The sequence below is a fragment of the Berghia stephanieae genome, chromosome 4 (genome assembly GCF_034508935.2).
Source record: "Berghia stephanieae isolate SIO BIC M18660-M18661 chromosome 4, UCSD_Bste_1.3, whole genome shotgun sequence".
NCBI classification, from domain to species: Eukaryota; Metazoa; Mollusca; class Gastropoda; order Nudibranchia; family Aeolidiidae; genus Berghia; species Berghia stephanieae.
This window is the reverse complement of record NC_088363.1, coordinates 61383458-61402963: the sequence shown is the minus strand read 5'-3', so window position 1 is coordinate 61402963 and position 19506 is coordinate 61383458. Positions and strand designations below refer to the sequence as shown.

General features: G+C 34.6%; 2 protein-coding genes across 2 annotated transcripts in view; both read right to left on the bottom strand.

The window, feature by feature from the left end:
* The window catches only part of LOC144970959 (gamma-aminobutyric acid receptor alpha-like), an 89182-nt gene extending 82039 nt beyond the window's left edge, over positions 1–7143 (bottom strand). The window contains exon 1 of the mRNA XM_078911173.1: positions 6999–7143. Within this exon, the coding sequence (XP_078767299.1) occupies positions 6999–7038 (40 nt within the window). The 5' untranslated portion in view covers positions 7039–7143. The remainder of the gene's footprint in view (positions 1–6998) is intronic.
* On the bottom strand, positions 7038–18392 carry LOC144971820 (uncharacterized). The gene is made up of 3 exons (XM_078912896.1): positions 18304–18392; positions 7095–8796; positions 7038–7054 (listed from the first exon to the last, which is right to left on the bottom strand). The coding sequence occupies exons 1-3, from the start codon at positions 18307–18309 to the stop codon at positions 7038–7040; spliced, it is 1725 nt and encodes a 574-aa protein (XP_078769022.1). The 5' UTR covers positions 18310–18392.
* Positions 18393–19506: the final 1114 nt, after the last annotated feature.

The window sequence follows — 19506 nt, the reverse complement described above, 5'->3', positions numbered from 1 at the left end:
AGGTTCACCCTGAATCATTATTATTATTATTATTATTATTATTATTATTATTATTATTATTATTATTATTATTATTATTATTATTATTATTATTATTATTATTATTATCATTATTATTATTATTATTATTATTAATATATAATAATAATAATAATAATAATAATAATAATAATAATAATAATAATAATAATAATAATAATAATATAATAATAATAATAATAATAATAATAATAATAATAATAATAATATAATAATAATAATAATAATATTAATAAACTTGAGCTTTTATACAGGGCAATATCCACTACACGTGATCAAAGCGCTTTACAAGCGACCCCTAGCCAACAGCAACCCTTAACATGTAGGATGAGACATGATGTCTGTAGGCGACAGTACAATTTTTTCTCCAACAGAGACAACGCTGTTAACACGGTGAGAGACAGTGAGTAAAGAGCCCTTTTCAAGGACTCAACTATGCGCCAAGAGGGACTCGAAACTTGGACCTTCCGATTCGAAGGCTAGTGTCAAACCACTAGACCACATAGCCACACAATATTGCAAATTACCCAGACATCCGTCCCACAATCATGCCTATATTCTAGGATCATAGAGCGTTTGCCAGAACGTGGGGGTTATCATAATGAGACGAGAGGATAGACAAATGGGTTTTTCTATTGGCCTCTGGTGATCGATGCGTATGATGGGAATTGCTATAAATCTACAAACTGATCATCTCTCGGAAGCGTGGACAGGACCGCAATAAACTGTTTATTTAATTAACAAAATAATGTACTGCGATGCGTAATTCAAGGGGTGCTGCAGCTCAGAAAAGAGCGCAACAGATATTTAAAAGGTGCGAACAGGAACTAAACCTGTGATCGCACGGATGTCAAGCTAGTCTAATTTTTAACTCACGGAAATTACTTTCGTAGTGACAATTCCCGACTCTTTTCTGAGGATAGCTTGCAATGCGCAGACAGGGCCACAATAAATTGTTTATTGAATTAACAAAATATCGAAGTGTCGTGCGTAATTCAAGGAGTTCTGCGGCCAAGAAAAGAGTGCAACTGTTAGCTAACGTGCGAAGAGGACGGATCGAATCCGTGATCAGTTGGGGTTTTTTTCAGTGATCATCGCACACATTTCTAGCCAGAAGTAGAGGGTAGATTTGTCCAATTAAAAAAAAGTAGTCCTTCAGAGCCATTAAGCCCATGGAGCAGGAGTTTATCCCGGTTTCTATAGCGTGAAACGGACAATAGCAATTCCTTGCTACACTTCGGATAGAACGCTAGTCTATCGCAAAGTACTTCCCGTCAGATATAACAGACCCAGCTATCCAATCACTGAAGGGTGGACAGGAGGTCAGAAGAAAACTCGACTGCACCCGGGATCGATCTCGGTCCCTTTGAATGTGAAGCGTGTGCTCTACCAACTGAGCTCTTGGGACCCCATTTGTCTTATCTAAACTCGCGGCGACTTCTTTCGCATCGACAATTCACGTTTATTTTTCCTGAGAATAGCCTGCAAAAATGTTTTTCTTTTTAAAATATTGTTGTTTATCTGTAGATCTGAACACAACACAGTGTGGGCGAAATGAAACATACATAATGGATGGATAAAGAAAAAGAAAGAAACTTTATTGTGGAGTTTAAGATTCTGATAAACAGAGAGCACCTTTTGCAGAAATTAAGACTGTCGATAAATTTTGCGGACCCTTGAATATATGAAAATAACTTCAAAATAATAAGAGATATCATTGACAATACAAAGAGAGAAGACAATTGGAACGTAAGACTAAATCGGGGGGTGGGGGGGGGGGGAGGTGTTGTAGGTGGTTGCAAGCGACTTTTCATTAAATTTGTGTGCCAGATTTAAAATTCAATTCTTATTAAAACGGCAAAATAATGATCTTTTCAACCCGACAAAATAAAATAGGCATCTCTGGGATTTCTATTTTTTTTCTATGTCGTCAGTTTTTTGGGGGAGTTTTTTAATGAAAGTATCATGAGGCTTCCATTCTGACATGGAACTAATTAGCTAATATGCTAGGGTATTTGTGACCCGAGAATTTAAAAGCATAAATAAAATGATATGAAAACGCAAAATTCGGCAATAATGAAGCGACTGGAAAATTCCATATAACGAAACATAACTGGCTGGCGATTCGATAACTGATTTTTTTTGGTAGTACGTAATACCCGCCAAGTAAAAAAAAAAGTATTTGCAATCTATGCGTACAACTACTGGATATATTAATGAGTTGTTTTTTTTTTAAAAAACTAATCTAATGATTTGCCAATATGAAAGGATATAAAATCAAATGGATTTCGTTGCTTGTTCATTCCTTGATAGTATGTAACATTATTATTTTTTTCTCTTTTCTTACTTAATTTTAAGAAAATTAATGGATGGTCACTGAAGTAGTAAATGTATCGAAGAGTCACGATGCACCCGTTTTGGATAAATGTAACGTTTGATTAACTGGTCTGTGAGTTAATGTGATGAATGTCGTAATATTGAGTGTCTTCTTTTTTTCCCTTTTAATTTTTGTTTTGGATCACTCGAGTGGATTAAAAGTATCAAAGAGTCATGATGCACCCGTTTTGGGTAAATGTGATTTATTTGAATGACTCGTCCATCCGTTAACTAGTGTGTAATAAAATTGAGTGGCCATAACTTTCTATTGACCGGTAACATCTCTGAAAAACGGTGGCCAGGTAAAATTAAGTGACACAGACCGAGAAGGGTTTCAATTTTGAAAGAAAGAAGTCACTAAGTTTAACGACATTTAGCACATTAACGTGTGTGCACAATGTGCGGTCTAACAAACCGTAACTTTTACCCTGTTTGTTGTTGTTGTTTTGTTGTTGTTTGTTTTGTTTTTGTTTTGTTTTTTCACTTTTTTTTCACTCGACTACCCATCACGCCTACATCATTACTCGGGTATTCATAACACACACACACATCATCAATAGGCTATGTAATCATCTCTCCTATTTTGTAAGTGTCTATCATTCGGTCTGCTTTTGCAATGGGATAAAAAATATATATTATTATATACAAAATAAATGATATCAAGAAAATTGCCAAGTATGTGAGTCGACGTCGCACGTTATTACCGCACCGATATCTTTAATTAAAAGTCTTGGAAATCATGTTTTTAGCATCTTGAATATATTTAGAGAGTTTCCATCAAATGCATTACAGATTCTGGTCAGTTTGTTCATCAATTTATGATAAATAGAGAACTTCTTGCGATACTTTGAGAGCTGATACCGTAATCATAAACAAACGCATTATTAAGAACAGGGGAAATCATTTTTCTTAAATTTTAATTAGTCGACTTTTTTAACGATTGACGAAAATCTGTTCAAGTACAAGTTCAACGTGTTTATCTTCAAAAGGCGGATTGCCCGCCCATCACTGCAAATTTTATACATTTATGTTAATGTCAGTAGATGAAAAAAAAACACCTCCCTATTACTGTTAAATGAATGCAATATAACATAACTTGGCTAAAGGTTTAATTTAGGATTGTATTCTTTAAATGCCTTGATATGAAAAAAAACCCAGATATATCAATACTATTCTCATTTGATCATTAAACCAATTAGTAAGAAAACTTTACTGGTCATATTGAGATAATATTAGATAATACAACTCTCGGTCGATCAACGTATTAAAACTATCCAGAGGAAATGCATTTTTAGTTTCGAAACTAAATGTTATTCCCCAAAGTGAATGGTGCGAAACAAAAGATTTTTGTCTAACATTTGTATTACATCTGAAAAAGTATTTTTTTAACAACTAATCTAAACAATGATTTCAAATCAAGGACAAACCGTATCATTTTGATAAGTTAACTGTTTTTTGTTTTTGTTTTGTTTTTTGTTGTTTTTTTGTGTTTTTTTTTTGTTCATTTAGATTTAAATTGTTTTCTCATTTTACCGTTGGTAATTTTTACATTTTAATTCAGCATACCGAGGACAAAGTATAACAAGCAAAAACTCAAATCGCTGTAATTCTTGTGTCTAGGTGGGCTTTTACTATGACACTCTCCTTCGAATCGTAAGGTCCTGGGTTCGAGTCCCGCTCTGAGAGACGCATAGTTGAGTCCTTGGAGAAAGCTCTTTACTCACATTCTGTCGTCGTACCCAGGAGTGAAATGAGTATATGACCGTTAATAGCGTTGAATCTGTCGGAGAAAAAATACAATATCGCCTAAATATTTAAATGTTGCTGTTGGCTAGGGATCCCCTGCAAGAGTGTATTGAACACGTTTAGAGGATATTGCGAAAAGCTCAATTTTGCTTCTTTTTTCCCTTTGGAGGGGGGGGGGGGGTCAACTAAGATATCAAAGTCATGTTCCAAAGGTTTGCCAATAAAATGAAAGGATAGAAACTCAACCGAGTTGGCTTGTTTATGGAAGTAAGGAATGCATTCATCGAATCATAGACAGTCATGGAAATGTAAAAGGCAGCGTTTCCATTGTTATAAATTAAACAATATAGATCGATATGTTGGGGAGGAGTCCTGCCCATATGCCATCATTTCGGATACCTTAAAAACCCAAACAAGACAAAATAAATAAATAGAGACGTTTTACTATCAACATCAGTCCAACATAAGCTTTGGTTTTAAGATGTGTATAAAAACAAGAAATCTACAATACTAGCCAGTTTATGCAATACAATTACAAAAAAAGGAAGAGAGGAAGAGAGAGAGAGAGAGAGAGAGAGAGAGAGAGAGAGAGAGAGAGAGAGAGAGAGAGAGAGAGAGAGAGAAACTAAGTAGGAATGAAATATCTGTTCAATGTTATAGTTATCATATAACGTTATAACAAGTGTAACTAAATGACAAATTGCCATATTTATGGACAATAAAGATCTATTATTATTATTATTATTATTATTATTATTATTATTATTATTATTATTATTATTATTATTACTATTAAAATATAATTCCCTTTATTCATCTAATAGGGGAAATTTGTCTCTTGGGTCTATTCCAAGAGATGACTGGAACAACCCCTGCGTCAGCCGCAGTGCAGCGCCGCAAGTTGAGCAAGGCCACACAGCACAGCGGCAGGTGATCGAACTCGGATATCTTTCGGGTACGAAGCAAAGACCGTACCGCCGAGCCACGCTGCCCCCAACTGTTGTACTCTGGAAAGACATGTGTTTTGTGCGGCTTTGTGGTCTAGTGATATGACACTCGCTTTCGGATCAGAAGGACCTGGGTTCCAGCCTCGCTTGGCGCATAGTTGAGTCCTTGGAAAAAACTCTTTACTCAAATTCTCTCACCGCATTCAGATATAAAATGAGTACCTGGCCGTTAACATCGTGTCTCTGTCCGAAAAAATTGTCATATCGGCTAAATAGCGTCATGTCCCGTACTACCTGTTAAGTGCTGCTGTTGTACAGGGACCCCAGGGAGTACATTTAGTGGATATTGCGCTATAACAAAGCTCAATTTTTAAAAATTTGTTTAGAAATTTGCCCAGAAATCTGTTCCTTCACATATCGACCGATTTAAATTACTCTCAGCTTAGCGAAAACTCCCAAACCTGGGACTTAATTGAATAAGAAATGCAATATTCACTTGATATTATTGTTGACCAAGAATCATTTAGATAATATGGATGAATCGGCCTAAACTCGAATTAAAACTGATTTATGCAAAGGCAAATTATGTCGGCGAAACTTACATTCACCTTGTACTCTTTATTCTTCGTGCTGGCTCGAACTTTTTCAAACATCGTATATATATATGTGTGAAAGTCTAAACATGACAAGATTTATATTGATTTTCTCCCCTGGATACATCATTCATCATTTTTATGCTCGTGAGAGAAGTATTTCATCAAGGCGGTGATAGAGATATTGGCGACAGTCATTATTTCCGTTTGCTGGGAACCAGTTACTTGGCGTTATTTAGAGGAAGTGACGGCGGGTTTTTCGCTCCTATTCTAATTTTATAGGTCTTAGGGACAAAATATCCGAGAGGGTTTATGGGCTTATGGTTCCATGATGGGCCATGATGGATTGAAGATAGAGATGATGCATTGGGTCTCCGTTGTTTCTTTTTGTTTTTAAGAGTAGAGCGGTGCTTGCATGAATTTTAAGGCTTCTTTTAATCAGCTAATGAAATATAAAATGTTGAAGGCGGTATAAATTTAATGCAAACCCTCTTCTGTCAAATGATAAAAAGTGTAAATGTGTTCGTGTTTGTATGTGTGCATGTTTGAGTGTGTTATGTGTGTTTGAGTGTGCTTATGTCTATGTGTGTATGTGCGGGTGTGTATCATTGTGTTGTATAATATTATATGTAACTTATCCAAAAACTGGTCCATAGTGCTATATTCATAAATTTCCAGACCTCCGCATAACAAGGTTTTAATGTCTTTTTTATCAAAATAAAATCATAAATGTCATCTTGCATTTGTTTGTGCATATGTTTCATATTTGGAAATAACTAGATCATTGTTATGCAATTAATTGCCGCTTTATCATTATCTATGAAAGCTCGCATTGAATCACGTTTTAATAAAAGATTTAATGATAATGAGGATAATGATGATGATGATGATGATGATGATGATGATGATGATGATGATGATGATGATGATGATAATAATAATAATAATAACGATAATAATAATAATTATACTAATAATGATGATGATTATAATAATAATAATAATAATAATAATATATAATAATAATAATAATAATAATAATAATAATAATAATAATAAATTAATAATAATAATAATAATAATAATAATAATAATAATAATAATAATAATAATAATAAATAATAATAATAATAATAAATAATAATAATAATAATAATAATAATAATAATAATAATAATAATAATAAATAATAATAATAATAATAATAATAATAATAATAATAATATAATAATAATAATAATAATAATAATAATAATGCTGACATTTAACTTTGATACGAAATATTATAGAGACTTACCTCCAAATCCTGGCCGGATACGCTTGTCGTAACCTCTCATCAAATAATCCAACAGGCTAGAAACGTTTCGTCTCTCCTCAAAAGATATATCATCACTCTTTTCAGTGGTATTATCTTGGCTGGCAGAAGTGCTGGTGTTGCTGCTACTGTCGTTATATTTTCGGTCACGTTTGGGGTTGTTGTACATTCTATTTACAGATGTTTTATTAGTTTCAATATTAGAATTTTTACTTAAGCTGTCCTCATTGCTCAAATCACTTTCCTTGCTGTCCCTTGTATCGGTGTTATGATGGTCGTGGATGTCCACTGGAGTTCCATAGAGAGGTGTAGTGGATTTTCGAAAATCAGAACCAGCATCATCCTTATCATCATCAGCATCATCATCATCATCATCATCATCATCATCATCATCATCATCATCATCATCATCACCATCATCACCATCATCCTCGTCATTATCGTCGTCGTCGTCCTTGTCATCATCATCATCAACAACAACATTTGTCGACGTGTCATAATTTTCTCTTATTACGCCGCTAACATCCAGAGCAGTGTCATTATTATACTTTACCAATTCTCCGTCATGTTTGTCCTGATACTTATTATGACGGTTTTTAAGTTTGTGATTCTTTATTTTTATATCATCTACTTTGTAATAATTCTTAAAAGTAGTAACACCTGTTTGTGGAACATCGGAAATTTGAAGCTCTCTACCACGATTGTCATTACTGAATGTGGAAGAACTTTGAGGTGTCGATGAAGCACGTTCGTGTCCACCAAACTTCTCCCCTTTCAGATCATTAGAAGCATAGCTTGAATCCTGAGCTACGTGGTCGTGAATTCCATGTTTTGAATAAGGCAATCCAGTTTCCTTTCTTGTAGGAATGACGTGTTGAGTTATATAATCACCATCTTTGCTATTCGTTAATGTTGACGATTCCTTAGAATTCGTCATTTGATTTGTTGGAGAAGAGCTATCTGGACGGGTAAAACTATGAGCAACGGTGCTTTTCACATCCTTGTAAACTGCTTGTCGTAAAACTGCTCTCTTCAAAGGCGATTTCCCGATAGATGGGTCATCAGTCAAATCGGTTATCATAGTATTTGTTGATGATAGCATTTTCTCATTTATATTATACGAACTTGATAAACCATTTTTCTCTCTCTTTGGGGAAAGGATATTGTTATACGAACTAGATGACAAAACGCCTATATTATAGCTATTGTTTGAAAAAAGGATTTGGTTCATTGCATCTTCTTTACCAGTGCTATCATCTTCCACGGTAGGGACAGTGGTATAAGTTGATTTACCCTTGACATTTGAAAATTTATCCAATCTATCAAACGAATTAAATGTCGAGTGATTGAGGATATCTCTAGCATGTCTAGAGATTAACAACTGAATAGGTTGAACGGAAGTTCTAAGAAAATCGTAAAAATTTTCAGTATCGCTTTCATCTATTTGTTTTCGTTCAACCTTTTTGGAGTCTTCGCCTTCATTGCCATAAATAACTCGTCGACTTTGATCGATGCCATTGTCTAAACGATTATAGCTAGTTGCAGTCTCAGATTTATCGTTCTTTACATTCATCTCCTTCCGCTTCCCGTCAGGTTTGATGGCTTCCAATTTCGTTTCACTGCCTTCTTCATTATTCCAGGAAGTTAACAGCTTGTTGGGATTACGGTGAACGGACGATAATATCCTACTTTCACAATGGCTGACAATAATCAGGATAATAATAAAGCAAATTCTTGTTAAACTTTGGGACATTGTTGTAACTTGTGTGCCAAAAATCATCTGAAAAATAATATAAAGCGATTTTTTAGTGATTCTCCCCAAAATCGGCAATGCAAATGAAAAAATGTTTTTAAAAATGCATTTACACATTGATAAAGGGCAATCCCGAGTTTTCACTGTGCTCAATATGCCTCGCTCACAATGCTTTACTCATCCCAGTCTAGACCATATGCAATCAGATTTATATTTGATATAGTGCGTTACTAATGTTGCGCTTTTCTGTAGTTGCACTCTTACAATATCTCTAACTACCTATACCTAGTATTGACAGATTGGGGTAATTCCTATAATTTATGCTGCATAACCATTTTGATAAATCTGTATTAGCTGGGATACAGGCTTTTTAAAAGTGGACAATTTTGAAAGGGACGACTAAAATTTCGTTCAATGATTTGTGTCAAAATATCAGAATAGTGTTTTTTTACGTCGTGCTTTAATTCCAATTGGCTATTGTTTTTAAGCAATGATATGGATATTTTCTTTGTCTTTAATTTCTGAGTCATGGATAATCTCAAGTGTTTATATAATTTTCTTGTCAATTCCGTTTAGTTTTGCAAGTTCTTATGGACTGAGAGGGATCCTGCTGTCTCTATTCCTGATCTGTTTGGCAATAAATTTTTAATACAATGACTATGAAGTGAATATATGTACTATAGCGGGTATTTCCCTTGGATGATATAGCTATAACGGGGGAAAACAAAGGCGATAAAACAAACTGTTATGAATAATTGCTAGAGTGGTTCTATGGTAGGTTTTTGTTTTCATGAGTTTTGGTAGACCGCAGAATGCCGATGATCAGCATAAATTCAACCCGAATTTGCATTGCAGAATTCTCGATAATGATTTTGTAACAGAAAAAGGGAGAAACCTATGACGTCTTGAAATCTTCATTGAAATCACATAAAAGTATCTATTAAAATGATCTTAATTCTTTGAGAACGTGACAACCCAGTTATCAAGTTGATACGGTTTTATTATTGATGTAATAGAAATACTCTCAAACTCAAACCCACATAAAAATAAGTTACACCAACTATAATTATTTGATGTAGCTAAATTTATATCTGTGTTGCTGCTACTGTTAATAAGAGAAAAAAAAATTATTATAGTATAATCTACAAGTATGGCGTCCATTCATTGAACGTGATAATAATTCGATCAATTCAAAATGTAGGATTCAAGTGTTGAATAGTATAGAATTTGAACTCAATTTCTATTGTCTTCGTAGACAATACAGTTTTCAACTTTGTAAGAGAACTCCACGGGCGAGATATTTTCTGCATTTGATATCGTATGTATATCGCTCACTTATTTTAGAATTCTTCCCCAATGCTAAGAACGGAAATTATTTTATATATTCGAAGGAATTGATTGTATTCAAAATAATGAGAGGAACCACTAACCGATTCAATGCAAGTACTCCCACCTCAGTGTCATACTCACGAGCCGAAAGGTTGACACACAACTCACATACTAAAAATAATGGCGAGTGTTTTCGATGGAATTTGTCGAAACAAATTTTATTTTTCGATAAATTCATCACGATGTCTAATCAATCTCATAATACACGCAAACGATCTTCATGCCAATTGTAAACACCATTTTAAATTTGGTGACGATTGGTCCAGTGCTTTCGGGGCCTTGGTGTTACAAAAATTCCAATTTGCTAAATATGTAATAAGGTAATATAATCATAACAATGATGATAATAAGCGAAAAAAGTGTGTGTCGTCGGTAATAACCCTGATTAATAGTATTATGAAAATGTTGGGTTTTGCACTCTATAAAACTGTTTTGCTCATCCATCATCAATAAAGTAAAAAAGTTAAAGTAAAGTTTTGTATTCTTGACTACAGATTCAACATTCCACATCAAGAATACTACCGTTTTTGAGGTGGTAAGTAGTTACTGTTGGCTAATAACCACTTTAAAGCGCCTTAAGCCCGTTTAGTGAGTATTGTACTGTATAACTTCTTAAGTGAGCTAAGTACCTAAATTCTAAATACCTCATATATATATATATATATATATATATATATATATATATATATATATATATATATATATATGATCAAGTGAGTCACAAATTATATTATTATTGTGTTATTTCATCATATGTCAGTTTCATCCTAAATCTCTATGAGTTCGGTGGAATAAAAACAAACAACTGAAAAAGCATCCAGAAGTTCAGAGATGGCAGGCACGAGACGATTATTTCTAGTCTTATTCAATAAATGCAAATGTTTAATACTCTTGAATGAAGGGGTAAATCTCGCGGGATTCAAAGACACTTTTGCCATTTGCATTTGAATAACAGCGGGAGTCCCTATTTTGTGAAATGTTGCCCGCGAACTATTCACGAAAGAAAACAAACCGGAATTTATTTTGGGGGGATGCAAATGGATGATTTAAGAGAGAGAGAGAGAGAGAGAGAGAGAGAGAGAGAGAGAGAGAGAGAGAGAGAGAGAGAGAGTGTGTGTGTGTATGGGGGGGGGGGGGGGTGAGAGAGAAAGAAAGATGGATAGAAAGATATATATATATATATATATATATATATATATATATATATATATATATATATAATGAGAAGAGAGGAAGAGAGAGAGAGAGAGAGAATGTGATCAGTGGGATATCAAACTACGAGAGATTAGAATGGCGAGTCATCGATTGTGTAAAATACAACTTGGTACATCACAAAGAAACATAATAACAACATTTTTAAAGGACGACGACTTCGAAGGATGGGACCAGCAACAAACAAAAGCTCAGAATTGCTTCAGTTGTATTGATAGTGTTGAACGCCAATGGTCACAATACGTTATCACAACTAAAAAGGGTCAAACACGCTTCGTATGTCGGCGAATCATGCCAGAACATATTGAAAACGTTTGTCTTCTTATTGGTTAAGCGTTTTATTTAAAGAACTAGTGATCCTTATATTTAAATTCGTGTATATATATAATATATATATATATATATATATATATATATATATATATATATATAGAGAGAGAGAGAGAGAGAGAAGAGAGAGTAGACGAGAGAGAGAGAGAGAGAGAGAAGAGAGAGAGAGAGAAGACGAGACAGAGAGAGTGAGAGAGAGAGAGAGAGAGAGAGAGAGAGAGGATGCTATGCTTTTAGGTAAAATACGCACACATCCACCAGCCGGATATAACGTACCAACACATAGAATTATGTGTAACCTTAAACGTCATTAGTCTGATTGATAGAAAGTTAGTAATAACTTTTCATTAAAATGGCTGTCTAAAAACAATAGCAAAGAGCCGGATGAAGTCAACTTCGTTGAATCTGTATATCTTATTATATATTTGGCAAATTTGATTTTTTGTAACACTTCGGCTCCGAAATCACTGGACCAACCGTCACCAAATTTTGCATGGTATTTACAATTGATTGGAAGACGATTTGTGTGTATCACGATACATGTATTAATTAGACACCGTAAATGATTTTATCGAAAAATCAAATTTGTTTCGTCAGATCCCATCATTTTTAGCATTGGGTTGTGTGTCAACCTTCCGGTTGGAGAGTATGACAACGAGTTGGGAGTACTTGCATTGAATCGATACCAGTTAGTGGTTCCTCTCATTATTTTGAATACAACCACTTTCTTTCAATGTATACCAACCATTTTCGGCTCTTAATATTGGGAAGGAATTCTATGATAAGCGGGCGAAATATATAAGTTATTAAATGCAGAAAATATCAGGGGGTCACCAAAAAAAAGGGGCGCTATTTATTTATTTCTGTTGCAATAAGTTATAAAGATATATTTTAAAAAATTTGATTACTATTAAAATTATTCTTTATTAATAGAATTTTAAAATATCAAAACAATTAGATTAACGGTTTTGAATTCATATAAAATCTTGTAACACCATCTAAAAATTGCGATATCGAAAAGATGATGCAACTTATTGTGACATTTGCGCGTTGTAATTTTTAAAAGAAGACCCTTGTTGCTATGCCTGGGAAACATGCTGATAATTACATAAAACCATTGGAACAAAATGTTCTGTCAGACTGTGGACACCCTTATCCAGGAAGGAATTTCCTTTTTCAAAAAGGCAGTGCTACTTCACATACGAGAGGAATGGAAACAAAAACCACCAAAGGCTAGTGAAATTATTGAAGAACCAGCGAACATACCACTGCCTGGTTTCCATACTCTTACCAGAAAAGAATGGTCAACATGCAACAGAATCAGATCTAGGCATGGTAGAACAGCCTCAGACTTGCATCGATGGGGTTATGCATCATCTTCAAAATGCCCAGCATGCGATGACCCTTGTCAAGACATGGACCACATCATTTTGAAGTGCCCCGCAACAGCACCCCCAGGCGGCTACCAAATGGTTCATGAGGCGGACAGTGCTTTCGCGGATTGGGTGAAACGAAACAACGTGGAGTTGTAGCCATACGAAACTACTACTACTTCACATACGAGCAAAATATCACAAGCTTTTCTTCGAAGTAAGAATATTTATTTCATATAGAAAGACAACTGGCCGCCTCCACCACCCGGCCTGAATGCATGGATTACGGAATTTCGAATTCTTTGACTGAAAAGGTTTAGAGTGGACAAAGATCTGCATTCACAGAATAAACCTTGAAAGAAAGATTTTATGTTGGGGAGAAGATAACAATTGAGGAAATTCAGAAGTACATTTCATGTTGGAAATAGAGACTACGTTGGGTAATTAAAGAGGACGGCAGTTCTTTTGATCACTTAAAGTGATGATTTTGTAATTGTTGGACAAAAATAGGCATGTTGGTGTGTTATATAGACGATTTCTTACATGCATGATGAGGTGAATTATGATGAAAATAATACTTATGGTGACATGATTAATGTTTGATAAAGATGGCAACACATGTTAAGATCATCGCCATTTTACTCTTGGCAATGTTTTCTCTGGTATTATATTTCTGAACACGGTTTTGAAAAATCACTGTATTATTATTTTCAATTCATATTCATAAAATTTTGACAGTCCATGTATAAGGATTTGTTTTATTTGTGTTTTGAATATGAAAGAAATCCAATGAAGAAGTCTCAGAGATACAAGCCCACAATAAGCGATGCGGTTTTGTTTTGTTTTTTTTTTTTTGTTTTTTTTTTGGGGGGGGGGGGGGGGGGTTGGTGACCATCTGATATATCTCCGTACGCTAATAAAAATTTTTTAAAAATCTCCGTGACGTTCTCTTACGAAGTCGTCAAATGTATCGTCTATTAAGACAATATAAATTGAGTTCAAATTTTATTCAACACTTTAATCATGAATTTTGAGTTGATCGCAGTGGTATTCATTGAACGGTGAGCTATGCTTGTAAATATAATGTATACGTGTGTGTGTATAATGCATAGAATCTCGAAAGAGTTCTTTTTTCTCATCAGTGCAGTTTGGCATAATGTGTTTCTAAAAGCAAAGGGAGATGATATATAAGAGAAAAACAGTTGAAATAAAATAAAGATAAACTTAATGAATCAGGCAAGTGTTTGTTGAGAGGGATAGATGAGAATCCAGTTCATATATGCATGACATATTGGCCTAACGATGCATGGCACGGCGCGAGAACGATTATAATATCGATTATGTTAATGATTGGGCATGTGCGATGCTCAATCATAATATATGTCACCTCTTCTTGAACTTTTTACGCCTTCTGTAATGAGCAATGTGATGGAAAATGCATACGCAGCTCCATGCAGGATCAACATCATCGTTGTGGTGGTCGTAGTCGCCATCATCATCATTATCATCATCATCATCATCATCATCAGTATTACCATCATCATCATCATCATCAATAGTATCATCATCATCATCATTATCATCGTGGTCATCATCGTCGCCAGCAACTGCAACATCGCGGTAGTCGTTCTAAAACGACATAAACAATTTTCCGTCCAACACCAAAAAAATCATAAAAGGATTGATTTCTGCGTTTGAATCAACGTCTGTGGTTAAAAATTGTCATTGTATTTGTCATTCCAAGAAGCTATCCCCGTTTTAAAGAGAACATTTACAATATTATTATGTAGTCCCTGAGTGAGTGATTATGTGTGTGTGTGTGTGTTTGTTTATGTGCATGTGTATGTATGTATTAATGTGTGTGTGTGTGTGTGTATGTGTGTGTTTGGCAGCAGCCTACAACCAGCTGGTTGTGGGAAATGGAGTTTATTGTTGACATCACACAGCAGTAAAGATTTTTTTAAAAAGATTATAGAAGAATGGATCAGGCCAAATTCTCCTAAGTAATAAGTGACCCATGGCCTATATTTTAAGCTTTTATATAGATCAATATACACTAAACGTGCTCAAAGCGCTTTACACAATGTCCCTGGCCAAAAGCAACATTTAACATGAAGGACGAGACATGACGCCTGTTAGGGGATATTACAATTTTTTCGGCCAGAGACAACGTTGTTAATGGCCAGGTACCCATTTTACACTTGAGTACGGTGAGAGAATGTGAGTGCAGAGTCTTTTCCAAGGACTCAACTATGCGCCGAGCGAGGCTCGAACCTAGGGCCTTCCGATCCGAGAGCGAGTGGCATGCCACTGGACCACATAGCCGAACATTTTGGTCATAAGTTTGGGAGGAACAGATGTTGAAAAGCGATTCATATAAAAATGACTCGATATATGGAATTTTAGTTGATGGACTTTAATAAAATATATTTAATCTCTAAAAAAAAAAGTACAAAAACGTGAGCTTTTATAATATAATGCAATACCCACTAAACATGCTCAAAGCGCTTTAAAAGGGGTCGCTAGCCAACAGCAACACGCAACATGTAGGATGAGACATGACGCTTTTAGGTGATATTACATTTTTTTTCCGACAGAGACAACGCTGTTAACGGCTAGATAATCATTTTACACCTGGGTAGTGTGAGAGAATGTGAGTGAGTAAAAAGCCTTTTTCAAGGACTCAACTATGCACCGAGCGAGGCTCGGACCCAGGATATTCCAATCCGAAAGCTAGTGTCATACAAGACCGCATAGCCGTGCATAGCTCAAGTCTCATTTTTACATAACTAAAATATCAATTTTCATTATCTAAACTTCATCAAAAAATAACCGATCGATACCTGGAGACGAGAGAAATGTGGATGATGAACGCACTAATTCTGGAAGTTTCCATGCCCTATGGGAACACCCCCCCCCCCCTCAAACTATGTGATGATAATGGTAATGATAATGGTATTGTTATTGTTATTGCTGTTGATGACGACGACGATGATGATGATGATGATGATGAGAAGGAGGAAAGAGAGGAGGAAGAGGGGCAGGAGGAGGTAGAGTGAGAGAATGAAGAGGAGAAGGATGGGGATGAGTTGAAGAAGAAGAAGAAGAAGAAGAAGAAGAAGAAGAAGAAGAAGAAGAAGAAGAAGAAGAAGAAGAAGAAGAAGAAGAAGAAGAAGAAGAAGAAGAAGAACAACAACAACAACAAGAGCAACAACCACAATAGCAAGGACAAAAGACAAGAAGGAGCAGAAGAGGCTAATTAGGAGACGTGATTGGAGGGCTTGGGAAATATATTATTATATCTAAGGCTGGACTCGAGCACGTTTCGGACACACACTTACTCCGGCCGAATTTTGTTACTTCGTTTCTGTTATTCTAATGGGGTTTTTTTTCCCCTTTCTTATCAATATAATTAATTTGTGCGTGGTTAAGTCCAGTCACATCATACTTGATCACGCTCGATTTCTTGACGTTGCGTTGTAAATGAATCAATCTTTCAATTTGACGGTGACTTAGCGCCGTGACAGTCATAAATATGTTGTTTATCTTTTTCACTGACCGACTGACTCACTCAAACTAAGCATCACTGTCGATGTTGCATGGCATATCCAAAATAGATAAATTATCATTACATCCTGATACTTTGTATTATTGTATTTTTGAAGGTCTAAATTTAATTGTTCAAATTCTTCTTAACGCAGTATGTTATAACTACAACGAGCATAAGGGTGAATTAATAGAATAATTCTAGATTATTCCTACAACACTTTTGTTTAAAATGCTGACCCATTATCAACGTAAACGTGAATATGTGATCAATTAATTATTTTCGGCATCTCTCAATTTTGATCAAATTAAAGATATTTCCTTTTGAATACAGGAATTATGAAAATGAAGTAAAATAAACGTATCTAGCATATATAACTCTTTTTTTTAATCAAAGAAAAAAGTATAAGTAAACAAGTCGTGTCTACTTAAACCGTAACCAGTCTATGAAAAGACGTGACCCTTTTTTGTTGTTCTTGAACATTCTTTATTATTATTATTATTATTATTATTATTATTATTATTATTATTATTATTATTATTATTATTATTATTATTATTATTATTATCATTATTATTATTATTATTATTATTATTATTATTATTATTATTATTATTATTATTATTATTATTATTTTATTATTATTATTATATTGTTATTATTATGAATATTGTTATTGTTATTATGGTGATAAAAAATAACCAAATTTAATTTGATAAAGAACCAGAAAAGTAGAATTGGTAATTTTGTGAAATGGTTTGCATCATCGATATCAGCATTGGTTTATATTAAATTCGACTTCAAATCCTATTGATGAGAAATAATGATGATGATGATGATGATGATGATGATGATGCTGATGATATGATAACAATAATAATAATAACAATAATAATAATAATAATAATATAATAATAATAATAATAATAATAATAATAATAATAAAAGTAATAATAATAATAAATAATAATAATGCTGAAAAATTATATAGAGCTATAACTCCGAGACACCAGACTCTAAGCGCTTAAACAAAATAAATGATAACAATAATAATGATGATAATAATAATGATAAATAATATAATAATATATAATAATAATAATAATAATAATAATAATAATAATAATAATAATAATAATAATAATAATAATAATAATAATAATCGGTTAAGTATATGACCGACGAAGGTTCATCACACATCTATTGTCGCAATTTCATGGAACTTTGCATAAATTCAATAATACGTACATTTGGGGGAACATGGTCTTGTGAAATAAAGCCGGGATATTAAAAACAGAGAGAGAGAGAGAGAGAGAGAGAGAGAGAGAGAGAGAGAGAGAGAGAGAGAGAGAGAGAGAGAGATACGTACATAGCCCGCTAGATAAATAAATAGAGAGAGAGAGAGAGAGAGAGAGAGAGAGAGAGAGAGAGAGAGAGAGAGGGGGGGGGGACACACACACACAAACTAACATAGTGTGTTTATGTATGTGTGTGTTAGAGAGAGATAGATAGACAGAGAGAGAAAAAAAGAGGGATAGAGAGAAAGAGAGAGAGAGAGAGAGAGAGAGAGAGAGAGAGAGAGAGAGAGAGAGAGAGAGAGAGAGAGAGAGAGAGAGAGAGAGAGAGAGAGAGAGAGAGAGAGAGAGAGAGAGAGAGAGAGAGAGAGAGAGAGAGATGTCATACCAACATTAATCACACCGTTTTATCAAAAATCCATTCAATGAAAACAATAAGCTGGCAATAATATTATCATTCCATTGCATCGGCGGTCATTGGAAATCCTCCCTGATTTTTGTTTGTCGTGAAATGGAAGCCGATTCATTCAAGAGAGGGGCGGGAACGCGTGGTCATAGACAAGTTGCTGAATTTCTCCATCTCAGCACAGCGGGATTTCTCAATCTCAAAGTGAGAAACAGATTTAAATCATAATAATATATCCAACGGGACGCATGTCTCTCTCTCTCTCTGTTAAAAAGAACACCAAAAAACTATGTCTGTATAATTCATAAGCATGAGCAAAGGCTATTCCCTTATCCAAGAAGCCTAATGACTGAACCTCATTAATTACCTCTATATTATTGTATAAACAATGATCGCACTTCATAATACAATGTACTTGTAACCATTATGGAAAACAACGAAGTTAAAAGAAAAAGTATGTTATTATCAAAGTCAAAACCATCGTAAACCCTTATTATTCCGTAATTTCTTTTTTTTTTTAATAGAGCTTTTATATAGCATATTATCCACTAAACGTGCTCAAAGCACTTTACAAGGGGTCCCTTGCCAACAATAACACTAACATGTAGGACGAGACAATACGACTGTGAGGCGATTTTACAATTTTTCCGACAGAGGCAAAAGCTGTTATCGACCATGTAACAATTTTATACCCCGAGTACGGCGAGAGAATGTGAGTAGTGAGCCTTTTCCAAGGATGCAACCATGCGCCGCATACAATACCCTCTAGTTCTAGATTGCTATGGTCGCATAGAGCAGGACTCTAGCCCAGGACCATCCAATTCGAAGGCGAGTGACATACCACAAGACCTCGGAGGCGTACTTTAATTTCAACTTAATTGATCCGATTTCGTGAGTCTATTGACCAGAGCCACTGTCCTATTGCTTGAATTGTTCACATTGACCGAGACCAAATAGTCAGAATAACGTCTTAGGATTGTTTGGTGAAGATCGGAAAAAGTGTGTATGAAACGGTACCAAAGCAGGAAAGAAAAATTCAAGAAAAAAAAAAAGCATCCCAAAAATTCAGTATATCTTATTCAGTAAGAACTCGAGATCGCCTGATTACCGGTCAGACGTGCTACCATTACACTAAAGAGGGTACCTGATAGTTAAGCCGATTTTAATGCCTATAGGCCGATAGTC